Source organism: Centropristis striata, chromosome 18 (assembly GCF_030273125.1).
Source record: "Centropristis striata isolate RG_2023a ecotype Rhode Island chromosome 18, C.striata_1.0, whole genome shotgun sequence".
Taxonomy (NCBI): domain Eukaryota; kingdom Metazoa; phylum Chordata; class Actinopteri; order Perciformes; family Serranidae; genus Centropristis; species Centropristis striata.
In genome coordinates, this window is record NC_081534.1 from 30293335 (window position 1) to 30313284 (window position 19950).

The 19950-nt window shown below is 39.9% G+C and overlaps 1 protein-coding gene across 1 annotated transcript; it reads left to right on the forward strand.

Annotated features, from left to right (window-relative positions):
• Positions 1–1444: 1444 nt before the first annotated feature.
• On the forward strand, positions 1445–19499 carry btbd9 (BTB (POZ) domain containing 9). Its single transcript, XM_059356938.1, has 11 exons — positions 1445–1599; positions 3100–3306; positions 5281–5644; positions 6304–6571; positions 7796–8015; positions 9428–9547; positions 12241–12350; positions 12572–12761; positions 13814–13921; positions 15806–15884; positions 17226–19499. The coding sequence occupies exons 2-11, from the start codon at positions 3122–3124 to the stop codon at positions 17427–17429; spliced, it is 1848 nt and encodes a 615-aa protein (XP_059212921.1). The 5' UTR covers positions 1445–1599; positions 3100–3121; the 3' UTR covers positions 17430–19499.
• The last annotated feature ends 451 nt before the right edge of the window (positions 19500–19950 follow it).

Genomic DNA, 19950 nt, shown 5'->3' on the forward strand with positions numbered 1-19950 from the left:
TGGTAACATTTTGGGTAGCAGAGCTCTGGAGGTTTTACCCTCTAATAAGAACTGGATAAACACCAGAAACACACGAGGCTCACAGGAACAGACAGTCCACATTATTAGGACAAACCAGCGGCGGACACTATGTGCACAGTTAGCATGCTGGTTTGTTTATGATCAGCGGTGGATACTTTGTGCACAGTTAGCATGCTGGTTTGTTTATGATCAGCGGCGGACACTTTGTGTACAGTTAGCATGCTGGTTTGTTTATGATCAGCGGCGGACACTTTGTGTACAGTTAGCATGCTGGTTTGTTTATGATCAGCGGCGGACACTTTGTGTCCAGTTAGCATGCTGGTTTGTTTATGATCAGCGGTGGACACTTTGTGTACAGTTAGCATGCTGGTTTGTTTATGATCAGAGGCTGACACTTGTGTACAGTTAGCATGCTGGTTTGTTTATGATCAGCGGCGGACACTTTGTGTACAGTTAGCGTGCTGGTTTGTTTATGATCAGCGGCGGACACTTTGTGTACAGTTAGTATGCTGGTTTGTTTATGATCAGCGGTGGACACTTTGTGTACAGTTAGCATGCTGGTTTGTTTATGATCAGAGGCTGACACTTGTGTACAGTTAGCATGCTGGTTTGTTTATGATCAGCGGCGGACACTTTGTGTACAGTTAGCATGCTGGTTTGTTTATGATCAGCAGCGGACACTTTGTGTACAGTTAGCATGCTGGTTTGTTTATGATCACAAATTATTAGGACAAAGAGACGCTAATGAACTCTGTTCACTCTGCCACTGAGACTAATTTCAACAAACAGTTGATTTTATCCACAACATATAAACACCTTCTAATGCATAACATTGGTCAAAAATGACCTGCATTCATTTCCCATGGTATTTCATGCTGGCTGTGTATTTGAATATCTTTTTTTTTATTATTACAACAGATCATTATATCAATTTTTCCTTTCATGTTTTATGATGAGAAATATTTTTTGTTTACACCCATGGGTCAAAAATGACCTTGTGCATTAGAAGCATAGTGATACATAAAGGGTTTTTATTCAAAAAGTAAGACAACAAAACCTGGAATACTGAATGATGAAATGAATTTATTGAAAAGATATAGAATATAAAAACTTATTCGGGTCACCTTAGACCCATGTTGTGCATCAAAGGGTTAAAACATATAAAACTATTACATTATTACACTGTGAGCACATGAAGGAATCAGAAAACACAGTGTAGAATTTTTTTTTAAAATATTTTATTAAATATTAATATTTTTTTTTAATTTACATAGTATATTGTTATGAGATAGAGTAAAGAGAAGACTGTTATGTGTGTTTCTTTCCACTCCTTGCACAATTCACATCAGCCCGCTTAGAAGAGGTAACTGGAAGACTTTTATTTTGAAGAGCTCTCTCTCGAACCGGAAGAGCCTTTAGTTGACCCAGAATCGGTTTCCGGTTTCCGTCGCTGTGATGTCGGAAGGATTGTGGATTTGGTGCTGAAATTTTCTGCATAGTGTGGAAAACAACCACGACTTTTTTATTATTATTTTGAATCACATTAATTCAAATACAGGGGTGACTGAGAGGTGCTCGGTAAGTTTAAAAGCCCAGAATGAACAGAGAAAAGAACCTTTAATGCGCTGTTAGCTCGTTAGCTATGTTAGCTAGCTAACGTTTGTTCGGGTGTCAAATGTCTGTAAACAAGAAAACTCAGCACCGGAGCTAAACACTATCACGGTATACTGAATCAGTCTGTTGCTCTGTGTCGCTGAAATATGTCCATAGACGGTAGAATATGTTGGATTTTGTAACTTCGTGATAACACCTGCCGTTATATTCCACGACATTGTAGTTAGCATTTAGCATTAGCTTTGCGCTGCGACCCAACCCACCCCCCGGCTCTGCCTCTCGTTTTCATCAGATAGATAGATAGATAGATAGATAGAGAGAGAGAGAGAGAGAGAGAGAGAGAGAGAGAGAGAGAGAGAGAGAGAGAGATAGATAGATAGATATACTTTATTCATCCCAAGCTGGGAAATTACAGTGTAGCAGCAGCATTACACACAGAGACAATAACAACACAATTAAATAAAAAGAACAACCTAGGCATACTTCAAGCAATAAAATATAAAAATACAATAAAATACAATAAAAATAAAGTGTCTAAAGAAGAGTATGTATTGACCCTCCTGTTGTCCTCGGGTCAAGGAAGGAAGAAGAGGGAAGGACGCAAAGGGAAGTAAAAAAGGATGGAGGAAAGAAGGAAGGAAAGAAAGAAGGATGGAGGAAGGAAAGAAGAGAGGAGGAAAAGGAGAAAGAATGGAAAGGAGAGAGAAAGGAAGAAGGATGGAGGAAAGAAAGGGGAGGAGGAGAAGAAAGAAAGGAAAAAATAAAGAAGGAAGGAGGACGAAAAGGAGGGAGGCAGGAAGGAAAGAGGGCAGAAAGGAAGGAAGGAGGAAGGAAAGAAAGAAAGAAAGAAGGGAAGGAAAGGGGGGGAGAAGAAAGGAGGATAGAGGAAGGAATGGAGGCGGGAGGGATGAAAGAAGGAAGGAAGGAGGAGAGGAGAGGAAATCAGGAGGAAGGAAAGAAGAGAGAAAGTAAAGGAGATAGCGGAAGGAGGAAAGAAAAGAAGGGAAGGAGGGAGGAAAGGAAGGAAAGAAAGAAAGGAGGATAGAGGAGGAAGGAAAGGGGGAAGGAGGATAGAGGAGGAAGGAAAGAAGGAAGGAAGGAGGAAAGAAGAGAGGAAGGCAGGAGGAGGGAGGAAAGAAGGAATAGTCAAAACAGATTGGGTCAATTTGACCCGGGAGGACGACAGGAGGGTTAAGGAGTGGAATAGAATAAATATGAATATACAGTATAAAAATGTTGGTGCTATGAAACAAATAAGGTGCAATGAACAGGGTGCATAAAAAACACATAAAGTGCATAGACAGTATGTAATGAACCAGGTTATTATTTGTTATTGTACAGTGTGATGGCATGTGGCAGGAAAGATTTTTTATATCTGTCCCTATGACAGCGGAGCTGGAGCAGCCTGTGAGAGAAGGTGCTCCGCTGATGTTTGTTTTACATGCAGTTTAACTCCTGTGTTAGATGTGACTGGCAGCCGTCGACCATGAGTAACAGCCACCCTCTGCGTCCACTGGCCTCCGTGTCGGAGATCGACCACATCCACCTGTTGTCGGAGCAGCTGGGAGCCCTGGTGCTCGGAGAGGAGTACAGCGATGTTACCTTCATCGTGGAGGGGAAACGGTTCCCGGCGCACCGGGTCATCCTGGCAGCCCGCTGCCACTACTTCAGGTGAGCTTAACCCTATAAAGCCAAGTGTATCATATTAGATACAGTTATTTTTGAGACCTCTACATCATCAAAAACCTGATGTATACATGTGTTGAAGATAAACAAACTGAGCAACAAATTGCACAAAAATACCGGATGTAGCAAAAATGATATGCAGGTTCCACGAATGGATCAGTCATTGCTGCATTAAAAAACTTCATATCTGCAGATGTATGATGTTGTGTTATATGGAAAAAATATGTATTTTGCATGTTTGAGGAAAAAGGAAAAGTCAAAGTCTTAATAGGTTAAATATTTTAGGGTTTATATGTTTTTGTTAGTTGGAGAAAAACAAACTGTGAGCAACAAATTGCACAAAAAGACCTGATGTATCAACTATGATACAAATTAGAATTCATATATGCAATTTATTTATTTCTTAAAATTCGTCAGCAGGTTAATAAGCACTCAGTTTTTACAAAAATTGAATTTTCTGGCAATTATTTCATGGTTCAGGCTTTATAGGGTTAAATGACAGCCCGTGGTTCCTGTCGCTTGTTTTGCGTCTGTCAATCTCACACACCTTTTTTGGCAAACTCCTCTTTATAAACACATCTCTACAAACCCTCCCTAGCCGTTGAGGGCTTTATTTTTTTTAATCTAAGCACCTCTATGGAATCAGCACAGCCATGACTAGAAGTGTAATTATAACTGTGTTATTCTGCACAAAAGACAGGTATAATATTAATCTCAAGAAAAGTGAAAACGCAATTTCTTTGGAATAAAATGGAATCTATTAGTGTTCGACTGATATGGGTTTTTTAATGCAGATGCCGATACCGATTATTATTAAGACATCAGTCTTAACCGATCCCCGATATGTGCTGCCGATTTTTTTGGGCCGGATCTTGAAGCCGATATTGCCTTTTCCCCCTCCATTATTCATGATAAAAATGACACAATGATAACAAATGTTACACAAATCTCAATTTAAACAAAAAAAGAAACATTTATTAACAAAACAAACAAAACATATTGGTGGTGGCGCCTCAGAGGAGACCACACATTTGATGTGTTTTTCTTTTTTCCGGTATCAGCAGCAGCTCACCAGAAAATGGCAGGTGCTGCACTGAGCCTTGCCTGGTGTCGGCTCAGTGAAATGGGCTAATTGATCGGCGAACGCACGCATGTATCGGCCGATGCCGATACAAGTAAAAAACGCAAATATCGGCCCGATATATCAGCCGACTTCTAATAAACACATCTCTACAAACCCTCAGAATCCCAAGCCGTTTAAGGGCTTTTTATTGCTCTTTTTTCCTTTACTCACTGTGGCCTTGTATTTCACTGTAATCTATGCACCTCTATGGAATCAGCACAATGGCTAGAGGTGGCATTATAACTGTGTTATTCTGCACAAAAGACAGTTATAATGTTAATCTTAAAAATAGAATAAATGCTATTTCTTTGGAAAAAAATGTAATATATATATATATATATACAAGACTTTTGGTAAATGGACTGCACTTATATAGCCCTCTTAGCCAAAGCGCTTTACATTACATACTGCGCTCAATCACACGTTCACACACACATTCATGCTGGTGGCAGAGGCGACCCTAAATGGTGCCACCTGCCACCATTGGGAAATCATTCACACACCGATAACTGCAGCATCGGGAGCCATTTGTGGTTCAGTGTCTTGCCCGAGGATACTACGACATGTAGACTGCCACGGTCAGGGATCGAACCACCGACCTTCCGATCAGTGGGTGACCACTCCACCAACTGAGCCACAGCCGCCACACTTTTCAAAGAGAAAAAAATTGGGTCTCCACATGCTATAGGTATTGATCTATTTGCATTTTTACAGCCTCTCTACTGTCCTCTCCTCTCTGCTCTGTGTAAACAGCATGCAGTTCTGTCTGATTTTCAGTGAATATTTGTCACGTGACAGCAAAATCAATCATGGCTTGATTCTTCTGGCTCCTTTAGGGCCTTGCTGTACGGTGGGATGAAAGAGTCTCAGCCCCAGGCGGAGGTGTGTTTAGAGGAGACTCGGGCTGAAGCCTTCTCCATGCTGCTACACTACCTGTACACGGGCAGGGCCAGCCTCAGCTCCGCCCGGGAAGAGGTGCTGCTGGACTTCCTGGGCCTGGCTCACCGCTATGGCCTCCAGCCACTGGAGGACTCTACCTCCGAGTTCCTCCGCACCATCCTGCACACCAACAACGTCTGCCTGGTCTTCGATGTGGCCAGCCTGTACTCCCTGAGCGCGCTCAGTGCAGCCTGCTGTGCCTATATGGACAGACACGGACCCGAAGTGTTGAATTCTGACGGCTTCCTCATGCTCTCCAAGGTAAGAGGTTGCAGGATTACAGAATGATCAGTTATAGAGTTATAGAGTTATAATCACTTATGCATCTGGTCCACCCTTACATTAAGGTAGACTTTATTTCTCCATGCATGAATTGAAAAATTACATTTATCTGGCGAGAAGATATTTTATGTGCCTTTGATGTAACATAAATCTGAGATACTGACAGGTAGGGAATCTCTAACATACAGTGCAACATAAAGCTACCTTAAATGCAGTAGTGTGTGAAACCACAGGCTCTTATGACACAGCAAATGTTACATCATGGTATGTCAGCAAAACAATTGACACAGAAACAGGCCCATACATTTTGCATGCAAAGATAAAGATATTTTTTAGATTTTGCTCTTACACCTTCGACTCAGTCTTTGTATTTTTTATTTTTTTTGGAATGAATTGATTATCATTCAGTTTGTAAAAAAGTCATGTCAAATTCTGTCCTGAAAGCTCCAGAGCCTTAAGTAAAGTCATTAAATTATTTATTTATCAGGTCAACAGTAAAAAAAAACCCCAAGTGTTCAGTTTACATTAATATAAACTGCAGAAAAACAAGCAAATACTCCAACTAAGAAGCTGTAATCACTTCATGTTTCGTATTGTCGACTTAATCAATTAATTTAAGTCTTTTTACATTTGTGCAGACTGCTCTGCTGACGGTTGTCAGGCGGGACTCGTTTGCCGCCAGTGAGAAGGAGATCTTCCAGGCCTTGAGTCGTTGGTGCCGGCAGCACGAGGATGGAGCCGACACCCAGGAAGTGATGTCAGCAGTCCGGCTGCCACTCATGACTCTGACAGAGATGCTGAACGTGGTGCGACCGTCTGGCCTGCTGAGTCCAGACGACCTGCTGGACGCCATCAAGACCCGCTCCGAGAGCCGCAACATGGACCTCAACTACCGTGGCATGCTCAGTCAGTGCTCTTACTCTGCCTAATGTCATTATTACTATTATGAAACCAAATGTTGTAAAAAAAGATACAATTCTTCTTCTTCAGGGTTCGTACGGGTGCTTGAAATCCTTGAAAATACTTGAACTTAAATGTTTGGATTTTGGATAAAGTGCTTGAAAATGCTTGAAATTCTTACTGTATTTCTCATGCAATCTTAGCCTGGCTAACACCAGACCAAATCTCATTGGAGATTAGGTCTGGACACCTTCAATGCATTTCTCCGTAGAGGAGGTGTGGTTTACGATCCTCCGGAGCCGTTTATTGGACGCTTAGAATGTCTATCAAAGCGTCTGTAGGTAGCTCTTAGCCAATCAGATCAGTTATACCAGATGACGTAGTAGAGCAACAGAAATGGATGTTTGTTGTGTGTGTGTCTGTGAGAGAGTGTTGCTGCTGCTTTGCTTCTCCAGTTCTCGCTTTCTGCAAGATTATTTATTTTCACGCTTTATTCCCCCTCATGTCATTCAGCCACACACATCCACTGATTTTATGGGCAATAAACAAGCTGCTGCGGGTCTCTGGGGGCTCCGCTGTCCCCCGGCTCGGAGCGAGATCACCGGCGGTGACCGGCGGTCTCACCGGCTCGGCGCAACGAGCCGCAGAAACCGCCCGTGCGGCGCTAATAGCCCCGCTACCGGTGATCTCGCTACGAGCCGGGGGACAGCGGAGCTGCCGAGAGACCTTTCGCCTTTCAACTTTCGCTCTAAACAATTTAAAACACCATCTACAGCTAAAGAGAGTTTCGCGTCTGCAGCAGCCATGTTGGATCCGGAAAGCTTCCAAGTGCCGAGTAGTACGCGTCATCGTCTCACCGTCCCTCCCCGCTCTGTGATTGGATCCCTAAAACAGGGCTAGGGAAATCGCTTCGTTTCCAGACCGCCTGGAGGTTCGAAATCAAATTCGAGCGCGCAAGGCAGTCTGGGTATACCCAGGCTAATGCAATCTGACTATAGATAATCACATGTTCAATGAAAAAAATGCTAAATTGAATATTGAGATTAGCAAACTGTACTTCTGGTTGTTGAGTGAAATTACCCCTTTTAGCATGTAAGTACTCATCTAAAACATGCAATTTACAGCCGTTGTAAGGTTCTGGAAAAGCTTGAAAATGGACCTTGAAAGTTCTTAAAAAGTGCTTGAATTTGACCACTAAAAAAAGTGTATGAACCTTCTTCTTGGATTCAGTCCCGGAGGAGAACATTGCCACCATGAAGTACGGCGCTCAGGTGGTGAAAGGGGAGCTGAAGTCGGCGCTGCTGGACGGAGACACCCAGAACTACGACCTGGACCACGGCTTCTCCAGACATCCCATCGAGGAGGACGGCCGGGCGGGGATCCAAGTCAAACTGGGCCAATCCTCCATCATCAACCACGTCCGCCTGCTGCTGTGGGACAGGGACAGTCGGTAAGACAAGCTGGTCTCAACCTGTTTAAGCAAACCAAAAGGAAGTTGTAGTGAAGTGTTTTTAGTCTCGTCTTAAGACCCATTTTTATTCCCTGGCTTTTTAACTTTGCGTGAGCTTTGTGGTCCTCTGTGTCTTTTATTTATTTTACTACTATAGCATCATTTTAGATGTATACACTTATTATCTATTGCTGATTGTTATATGGAAATGTTTGTTTTATTGTTGATTCTCTGTACAGCACTATGGAGACGTTTTTGTTGTTTAAATGTGCTATACAAATAAAGTGGATTGGATTGGAAGTTAGTAGCTAGCAGGGCAGGGTGTGGATGTTATCTCAACACATACAGTCATGGAAAAATATTATTAGACCACCCTTGTTTTCTCTTATTTCTTCATTTTAATGCCTGGTACAACTAAAGGTACATTTGTTTGGACAAATATAATGATAACAAAAGCTGAAATCTAGACATTTTTCATGGTTTTCTTGATAATAACCAAAATCATTATCAAGAAAACCATGTTAAAGCTCTTAAATTAAACTCTTTTGAGCTATTTTGTTGTTATCATTATATTTGTCCAAACAAATGTACCTTTAGTTGTACCAGGCATTAAAATGAACAACAAATTGAAGAATTGGGTGGCTGGGCTCAGCCTTAGAGATAGTAGTAGTAGATTGTAAAGCACTTTGAGTTGCATTTATATGTATGAAAAGCGCTATATAAATAAAGTTTGATTGATTGATTGATTGATTGATAGGGTAGGGAGCTGGGAGTAGAGCCGATGCTCCTTCTGCTTATCCGGCTGCCCCCGCGACCCGGCCCCGGATAAGCGGACGGATAAGCGGCGACAATGTCGCCGGATAAGCAGACGTCAATGTATGGATGGATGGAAATTGAAGAAAACAATGGTCTAATAATTTTTTCCATGACTGTATGCATGTAGTTTAATTCACAATCTTTTATTGAATATTGGTGCGCACACTAAAGCTCAATTTATTGCTGGTGAAGTAGTTTACCAGCTGATACTTGTTCCAACAAACTGATGGCGAAGTGATAAGAGGGAATTTTTTTGTGTGTGTGTCTGGCATGTTTCAAGAATCTACCATCACATACTGAGTGTATTCTGAAATAAAAAAACGCACCCATGGGAGGGAAAAAAGTCACTCTTCCCCGAAAATGATTCCTCACAGAACTCCCATTTTCAGGTCTCCTTAAGAGATGCTTTTATGTTCTTCCATTCTGTTTTTAACTAACTGTACAATTGACTCTGTTTGTTGTTATTCAGGCACATATATGATAAAATATGTATGTAGGTTTTGCTTTTAATTAAACCTTCTTATACTGTTTTTTTATACAGTGACCAACTTAATTTAAGGCTTATTTAATGATCTCATTGTTCTTGATTATTGAAGGTCCTACTCCTACTACATCGAGGTTTCTATGGATGAGCTGGACTGGGTGCGTGTTGTGGACCACTCTAAGTACCTCTGCCGCTCTTGGCAGAATCTGTACTTCACACCACGAGTCTGCAGGTAAGGGAAACGAAGCCATTTTGCTCTCAGTTCTGTTATTATCCCTTTGCCTGAACACTTGACATTGTGGCATGTCATGTATGATCACCCTGCTTGTTTACCACAAACCGCAGTCGTAAGAAAACCGGAAGTTTCACTTCTGTTGGTGTTCTGCCATCTTGCCAGAGATCAGCCTGTGGCACAAAACAAATCGGTGTAATTTTTGCCAAGCACGAAAGCCTCGCCTGTGCTCTTTGCCAGAACTTGCCTCAACCTGGTGTACATAGCAATTACAGTGTGTCTTGAGGATGTTGCCTGTAGTTGATTTGGATTATATTCTCAGTGTTTAAACCACACTGATTTTAGGCCCTGGCAGAGGACCGAGACACAAATCCAAACATTTTAGTCGTAGTATTTTGGTGTCTTCTGGGATTGAAGAGTGTTATTTTCACCTTGTTAGACAAATCAAGGTGAAGTTGGAGTCGCTCCAGATTTCAGATAATGCGTTGTGGGCATGCCTGGGTTGAGATAAGAGTGTGTAAACATCCAAACGGATGTCTGAAGATATGATTTAAGCTTGCCCTGAAGAGTGGAATAATCATGCTGCTTCATCACACTAACACACCCAAACAGCCAACTTCCAAAGAATTGTATTAAATTACCCTGAAACCATTTTTTATACCACCAATTGCCAGTTTGTTAGGTACACGTAGCATTAAAGGAAGCATTCCTATAAAACAGTAAATCCTGTAGATTTACCAGAAGACGCATTGGATGAAATATGTACTGAAGCTCATCTTGTAACCAATTCTAATTCATGGAGGGAATTTAAATGGAAAGTACTTATGAGATACTTCCAGACGTCGGACATAGTGGCTAAAATGGGCCCAGCAGACTCTTAACACATGCTGGAGAAACTGTGGTACACATCTTGGCAACCATACCCACATATTCTGGATATGTACAAAGTTAAAAACATTTGGGAGGAAGTTTTTTTTTAAGGCACTAGAAGTGATATTCCACCAAAAGTTTGTAAAAGATCCAACTGTGGCACTACTGGGCCGAACACCAATTGGCATTAATTGCAGAGCTAAAAAATATCTTTTACAAATACAGTACTTACTACAGCTGCTCTCAAATGTATAACAGTTAAATGGCTTAAACCTGATCCTCCCACATATAGTAGATGGACTGAGAAAGTATTGGAAATGTACCATATTGAACACATAACATACAACCTGAGATAGAATTAATGAGATTCCTGTACTTCTCCTTAGCTAAATCTTCTACAAACCGCCTCCCTGACTCTTTCCTCCTTTTGGTATTATTTATCTGGGTTTTTTTTCTTTTCTTTTCTTTCCCTTACACTATGATAATCAGTGCGTTTACATGCACAGTTTAATCGAGCTATGCTTAACCCATTGAAGCCTGGAAAGCGGATACGTCGTTTTGTAGTATTTGTATAAGCTCTCAAATACTTTTTGAATTTCATTTCTATCTGCTACAGAGGCTGAAAAATGTATTATTTAGTAGAAGCGTTGACACTTCTGTTGAATTTCCAGAAAAACTTCAGGTTTTAGGGGCTTATTTTAAAATCGCCCAGAGGTTTTACAGGCGTTTTAGGCATCAATGGGTTAAAAATCAATATTGGCGTCTAACCGGACTTCTGTCCTTGTCCCAGTTTACATGCAACTGAGAAAATTGAATTACTGACGGGAACGTGTCCGCCTCCTCAACACTGGGTGGCGATATGCGTCGTTTCAGCAGGTTTATATGGCCCCTTTTCCGGTTGACCTCAGTCCGACACCTCAACCAATGTGACCGGCTACTGCGACCAGCTAATGTGACCGGCCAATGTGACCGGCTAATGTGACCGGCTAATGTAACCGGCTAATGTGACCGGCTAATGTAACCGGCTAATGTGCGACAGGCTAATGTGAGACTGGCTAATGTACGACCGGCTAATGTGCGACCGGCTAATGCGACCGGCTAATGTGACCGGCTAATGTGACCAGGTAATGTGCGACCGGCTAATGTGACCGGCTAATGCGAGCGGCTAATGTGCGAGCGGCTAATGCGAGCGGCTAATGTGCGACCGGCTAATGTGAGACTGGCTAATGTGACCGGCTAATGTGACCGGCTAATGCGACCGGCTACTGCGACCAGCTAATGTGACCGGCTAATGTGCGAGCGGCTAATGCAAGCGGCTAATTTGACCGGCTATTGTGACCGGCTCATGTGACCGGCTAATGCGAGCGGCTTTCTTGGATGTTTTTGTTCCGGGGTCATACGCCAGTGTGGGGGTGGAGCATGTGGAGCATGCGCACATGCGTTGTCTTGTAATACATGCTGACGAAAATCCTATTCGAATCACATTATCTCAGTGTCCTAATCAGAGTTGGAGAACTGAGACATTAGTCGGACTAACATGTTTACATGCACTTCAATTGTTCAGTTATAGTCAGATTAAGGCAACAATTCGTTTTTCTCAAATGTCATGTAAATATACTGACTGTTAAGTTATATCTGTCTATATATATATATATATATATATATATATATATATATATATATATATATATATATATATATATATATATATATATATATATATATATATACACATATACATATTGTTGTATAAATGGTTGTGTTTTTTTGTTGTTTTTTTTTCACTAAATCTTGCATTCACGATGTTGCTCTTTGTGTCTCAGGTACGTTCGCATCGTGGGAACACACAACACGGTCAACAAGGTCTTCCACCTCGTGGCTTTTGAATGCATGTTCACACACCGCTCCTTTACCCTGGAGAACGGACTTCTGGGTAAGTTGCAGAAACAGATATTGTGTTTCTAAGAAGTGGATTTTATAGGTTTCAAACACTGAGCTTCCAACATTTGTCTTATATTTAATTTACTCCGGGTTCCTTGTAATGTCTGATTTAGAAATGAATGTAACTCATTAAGGCTAAAAGCAGTCAGCTAGCTCACTTCCATACAAAACGAGAGCAGATAAAGTGTGTAACCCCGCACCGATTGTCCTCAGTGCCCGGTGAGAACGTGGCGACCATCGCGGCGTGTGCCAGCGTCATCGAGGGCGTGAGCCGCAGCAGGAACGCCTTGCTCAACGGCGACACGCGCAACTACGACTGGGACTCGGGCTACACCTGCCACCAGCTGGGCTCCGGAGCCATCGTCATCCAGCTGGCTCAGCCCTACTCCGTCTCATCCCTGAGGTACGTTTGGACGCTTCACTGACTCTGAGCATGCTGCAAAAGCTGCAGGAAAAGCCACAACGTCTCAACATCTGCTGAAGGAACTGTTCAGTCCACTGCAAATAATCACACAGCTCCTAGTGCAGTTATTTATATATATATATATATATATATATATATATATATATATATAAAAATAATTCATTTCTCCAGCTCGAGTTGAGAATGTTGACATAGTTTGCAGAACAATGGTGACATAATGTGTGTTCATTAGAAGGTGTTTATATTGTATATTATTATTATTATATTGTCACCAATTCACCAATTTAAAACCTGACAAAGAAGACACAAATATTAACTATCCTATTTTGTTAAATTGGTGTTTTTCCAATGGAAATTCATATGTGGTGGCTCTTATAAGTCTCAAATGTTAAAATATGTGATTTTCCAACATAATCTGGTGGTTCTAACAACTCTTTTAAAGTTAAACCTTCAAAATAAGACAAACATAGTTACACATATACTCAAATTGTTAATTTAGTGAATCACATTTTGTATCACTATGCTTCTAATGCACAAGGTCATTATTGACCCATGTGTGTAAACTTGATGTAATAATACAAAAACTATTTTTCTACATAAAATATGAAAGGAGAAATGGATATAATGATCTGTTATAAAAAATAAAAAAGATATTCAAACACACAGCCAGCATGAAATAACATGGGGAATGAATGTGGGTAATTTTTTGACCCATGTTGTGCATCAAAGGGTTAAATAAATCTGAATTGTAATTTGAAATTTGTCGCAGAAAATTTAAATTCTTTCTTTTTTTTCTAAATAACACTGACGTTGTGTTTCCTTGAATTAATTGTAATTGCAACACGTGATTTGCACAAGTGTGATTTGCTTAATGTCGGTTAGAATTGCAAGACTTTAGTAATTTTAAAAGTAATTTTCTGCCTGTTGTTACAAAGATCTGTTGTGAACTGTCACTTTAATCTACAGTCGTAAATAGCATTCACATATTGTGTATAGTTATAATAGCTGTTGTTCTTTAACTTCCTGTTCAGGCTGTTGCTATGGGACTGTGACGAGCGCTCCTACAGTTACTACGTTGAAGTTTCCTCCAACCAGCAGCAGTGGACGAAGGTGGTGGACCGCACCAGGGCGGCGTGTCGGTGAGGCTCCTATTTCCTCATCCGTCTCCTCCTTTAACACTCTGCTGCTCTTTCCTTGAGCCACGTGCTCCTCAAGGAGCAATGAGCAGGCGTGTCTGAAAATCACCTTCCTTTAGGGGGCAGGATTAGAAATATCTAGTTACACTACAGGCCAAAAGTTTGGAAGCAAGATCAAATTTGTACAAAAAAAAAAATCATAGTTTCATTGCTATACTTTGCAACAAAATAAACGTGATTATTATATAAAGAGTCACTTATTAGAACTAGGGTTGTCACGATACTAACATTTTCAACTCGATACCGATACTCAGGAAAATATTCGATACTCGATACCATTTTCGATACCACAAGGATAAAAACAAAGACCCCAAAATTTAACAGAAATATTTTTAACAACAAGAAAAATGCAACATGTAAAAATGAACAGAACCACAGGTTAAATATTTATAATAAAAACAGTTGTGCAAAAAGAAACTGCAACTATGATAACAAGCTTCAGGTCTGAGGTAGTGCAAAAAATAAATAAATACAATAAACAATAACAATTAGAACAATATTATGAGGTTGTATGCTGTGCACAGGGGGGGTATCGATACTTTTGAAAATGAGTATCGTATCCGGATACAACGGTTTAGTATCGATACTTTTTTGAGTATCGATACTTTTGACAACCCTAATTAGAACACATTCTGACTATAGTTATCAGGTCTTTGGGTTTTTATTGCTTAGACGTTGTGTTTCCTTCTTTCCTTAATGTATAAATCTGAACTCTTGTTTCTTTACTGCTTCAATTTTAGCCATTTAGTTTGTCAGAGATATGAACACAGTTGAGATTTATTGGGATTTTTGTATCCAAACTTTAAAAGCCAAAGAGCTAAAGTGAATAATGCAAACTGTGATTTGTTTTTTACTTTTGCACTGAAGTTGTGACTCTTCCAAATCTTCTCAACCCTAAAACTAAAACTCTTTTCTTTTGTTAACATTTATTCAGCAATGGTCGGCTAAGATTAATGTTTACCTAAAGGTCAATGGAGGAAAATGGTTCAACTCAATGAAGGTAAAGTCTGATCATGCAGTAAAAAGATCCAAAAATCCAAAGGATCCATACTGGTTTTTAAGAAAGCCATTGTGAACAGAAAATGTGAGTTGCTTCTAAACTTTTGGCCTGTAGTTTATATTGTAGCTTATATTGACAAAATCTTCATTTTTGGCAAATATGTGCAAAAAAATGTTGTTCTTGTAGGCCAGGGGTGGCCAACCTGTGGCTCCAGAGCCTCATGTGGCTCTTTAGGCTGCCTGCAGGGCCCCCCCGTGGCTGTGACAAAAAAAAATGATATACATGTTTTTTCCTTAAAATGTTCATTTATCAATGGTGTAGACCAAAAGCTATTTGTATTCCTCAATTGTAAAATTGTATAGCCTTTTTACAGCATATTAAAAAAGACATTTAAGTTTTGCCAATTTTGAGTTTAGTTTTGAATTCCCCTAGATAGACTAGTTTTCAAAATCATATTAATAAATGCTCAATATGACTATTAATAATGTTGGTAGGCTAATTTAGACTTATTAGGCCGTTTAATTTTCATTTTAGGCTCAATATAAGGTTTGCGGCTCCATTCCGCGATTTTCTCTTTTTTTTTTGGCCAACAGTGTTTTAGTTAGTAAAGGTTGCCCCCCCCTGTTGTAGGCTGAGAGACAAAAATTTTAAGCTAAGAAGAATAAAAAAAAACTGTCTTACCGTCAAACTTTTCCTCTAAATATGTGCAATAATCAGGGCCCTTTCAGGAAAACAGAACCATAACAGACATTAATGTTGCAAACAAAAGCATATGTAAACTGAGATACAATGTTTCATATGTTTTGTTTGATGTTTTTCTCTTCCAGATCATGGCAGACATTGAAGTTTGATAAGCAGCCGGCTTCCTTCATCCGTATTGTTGGGACTCACAACACTGCTAATGAGGTGAAAACACAGTTTGTCATCAGGCTTCTTTCTTTTTTAATGTTATAGGAAACACTTAATCTGCAATAATGTGTGTTGGTTACCCTTTTTTTTGTTTTTACATTGGATCAAACTTTAATTGGCTCAATCAGGGAATTTATTTGTCTCAAAAAAAAGCAAACCTTGAACTAAATCCTCCATTTGGAAATAAGTGATTTATTGGATTAAATGAGTAAATAATGTAGTTTATTATTAGATTGCTGTTAGACAGTGTCCCTTTGTGTACAGCAACAGGAGAATAAACTGCTTTCAACTGCAGTTAAACTGCTGTTTTTAAACAGGCTAAACACCAACAATTATGGGTTGAAGCAGAATATTTTGTTTGATAAAAACATGTTGTGAATTTGGGAAATTGTAACATTTATCTTTTTTCCAATTAATTGTGATTTTTGGGCTTAACAGCACTGCAATCTAATTCTGGGAAAAGTATAAAAAACTATGCAGGAATACCAGGATCAAACTGAATGAATAGACAAGCAAAAAAAGAGCCGCTCAGCATTCAAATTTTGACTCAGAATTCAAATTTGAACATGTGAATGAAGCTTCAAACTATTTGGTTCAGCCCGACTAAACCGATTTAATAGCCAACTGGATTATTAGAAGGATGATGATGTCTTAATGTATTGTGGCTGTTTGTTATCATCATAAGTAGTTATTAAATCAGAGGTCTCAAACTCAAATTACCTGGGGGCTGCTGGAGGCAGTATCAAAATGACCAAAAAAAGACACAAAATTACAAAAAAAGACACAAATTATTAGAAAAAGACACAAAATTACCCCCCAAAAATTACACAAAATTACTAAAAAAGACAAAATGACAGAAAAAAACTAAATTACTTAAAAAAGACACAAAATTACCAAAAAAGACAAAAAATTACTAAAAAAGACACAAAATTACTAAAAAAGACACAAAATGACAGAAAAAGACACAAAATGACAGAAAAAACTAAACTACTTAAAAAAGACACAAAATTACCAAAAAGACACAAAATGACAGAAAAAAAACTAAATAACTTAAAAAAGACATAAACTGACCAAAAAAGACACAAAATGACACAAAAATACACAAAATGACAAAAAAAAAAGACAAAATTACAAAAAAAAGAACAATTACATGACATAACATTTCCACTTCTTCCGGTAACAACAACACAGTAAAGTGCCATTAATATAAAACTCACATCAAACTTTCATATCAAGGTGGCGGCCAGAAAATATCGTTACGAGGGCCACGACTGGCCCGCGAGTTTGAGCCCCCTGTGTGAAATAGATGAGCTTGGTGTGACTGTGATCTCCCTGCAGGTGTTCCACTGCGTCCACTTCGAGTGTCCGGCTCAGCTGGACACGGAGGTTAATGAAGGCAGCCCGGGCCTGGACCCCTCTGACCCCGGCTCCCCCTCCCAGCAGCCCAGACCCCTGAGACCGTCACGCACACACAGTCTGCAGCCCTCCCAGCCCTCCCAGCTCTCCTCCTCTTCATCATCCTCCTCACAGTCTCATCATTAAGAGCCCCCCTCCTCCTCCTCGCCCCTCATCGGGAGGTTTTGAGAGGAAGGGAGGCCTCCGAATGCCATTTTGCACAGCCTTCATCACCCAGACTGCACTGCTACAGCGCTGCTAACGGCGATCGTCTCATTGTCATAACCCATGGTCCTTCTGTCGTAAGTGCAACATTAGAGACTGGTATATCTGTAGCAGCAGCAGCGTTTAGGGCTCCAGTCTTCCCAGTTCTGAAACAGAAGGTTAGGTTTTACATCCACTGGCTCATACATTTTTGTGAAGGTACTTTTTTAGCTACTAAGACTCGAGTTTTTTCCTTCAAAAACCATCAAAAGTGGAATCTTTACTTCTCCAAAGACGAGGCACACACTGAATCGTGGTTACACTGTACCACCAAAGAGCAGTAAGACCAGTGTGGGGGGGAGGGGGAGGGGTTGCTATCCGAATTTTACGATTTCCAAAAGAGATGGATTTTATCCGTAAACAAGCTATTTTTTTAAGAAAACTGTCTTAAAGATGACTCTACTCACTTTTCATACCATCAAGCTAACAGGGTAGCAGTCGAGTATTTTTCAACGTTTGGAATTAAATTCTTCAAAGGTTTGCCAAAGCTGTGGAGCTTAATGCATTCTGTGGCATTTGTATGCAATTTGCACTTAATCCAATTATGCATTTGCATATTAAGTAATCGCTGTTGAGTATCTGTTGACAGGCTTTCACAACCGTAAAACCAAAATCCGCGGTCCTTATCCGGTGTGACTTTTTTGATAGTTAAATTCATACCTCAAGAGAAACCTCACGAAAACTAAACTTTGATCGACTTAAGTGTCTTAATTTAGCGTTTTAGGCACTTGAATAGCTTAGCACAAACGATCCGGGGGATTTAAATTGGGTTGTGAAAATTGGGGCTGAGGGGCTCGGACCAAATTCTGTATGCACTAGGGCTGCAAGGAAGATAAGTTTATACACGGTAAATACACGAGCAGCTGCTACCGGCACTTTATTTTACTCAAGTACACAGAAATAAAGGTTGCAGCTTGGGTCTTCTGACTGAAGTACAGTACTGGAGTGCTGGGTTTGGTGACTTTCTGTTTGTATGTTATATTAATTTAAACACTTCCTCGCTCTTGGATCTGTCAGGTTTGACCTCTTTTGTGTGTGTGTTGTTTTTTTTTTTTTTTGTTGTTTTTTTGAGGTTTGTTTTTAAATTAAGCTATCAGTGCTGTGGTTCCTGTTTATTTTATCTGTGTCCTGATGTTGCACTTTTGAGTTGTTTGTCTCTGAAAAAAAAACTCCTTTTTTTTTTTTTTTTTTTTAAAACCTTTTGTTTGTGAATAACCTGAAATACCTATCCACCCTGGGTGACCCGCTGATGTTTCTATAGGCCTTCTTTAGTCATCCCCATCTACATTTTAGAAGAACTCCCATAGTTGCATAAAGTCTTCCTTAATAACTTAACAAGAGAATTGAAATAGGGCTTTGTTCAGGTTACATTGTAATGTAGATAATACACTCCCCAACCCTCATTACCTTTATGTATGTGTATAGTTTTACTTAATATATATATTAGTTTGGACTATTGACGTGTGATTGCATTTCACTGCCTCTTATTCAATACATTGCCTGTCAAAAATGTGATTTATGAAAACAACTGACATTGTTTATTAATGTTCATTGCTGTGAGGGGTCACACCCGTCTGCTTGCCTGAATCGCTGCTGTTAAAACACAGCGGACGTCTTTGATACAAGCAATACAGTAATCTCTAACTTCTGTTCAGTCTCGAGAAACTTCTGTTAACAGACCAAGAGTGGCGATCGATGGGTCAACATGTGTTCATCATGCTCTCGGCACTGATGCCCCCGGCAGCTCTTTAGAAAATGTTGATGTGTAATTGCTGTCCTACGGAGCTATTTTACTGTCATGAAACATTTAAAAACATCTAATTTTGAAGCTCAGATTGTATTTTTTGTCTTGTTTCCATTTTCTCAGACTCCTCTGATGTGATGAGGGGTAATCCATGTATTTGTGTAGCTGTGGAACTGATGAGCATTATATGGACATAGTCACACTTTTAATTAGGTTTCGTAAGCTTTTGTGGGTTTTGTCTCAGATTTAATCACTGATCACAGGCAGAATTGTTACCCAACAATGCTGGAAGCTGCCCCGGGCGGCCACACTCTCAGGATCAGCCGTTTGTGGTAATTTGATTAATTGCAAATTTGTTTGGTAATACTGTGTCCAACACTTAAAGCACAAATCTTTAAAAAAAAAAGGGCTTGAAGTTATGTGGCAAACATTCCTGAATGAATTTGAAACTAACAATTATTTTCTACACAAACAATGGGTAAAATGACAATATGTAATTTTGTAGTTTTGGCGAGTGACAAACCACTCTTATGAGCTTTTTAGCATCTTTCAGCTCTTAGTTTTGGTTTCCAGCTTCAGCAGGCGGAGTATTTCAGAGAAAAAAACTTCAATCAATCCATTGCATACTACCTTTCTGGTGCTAAAAATACTGAATACTGA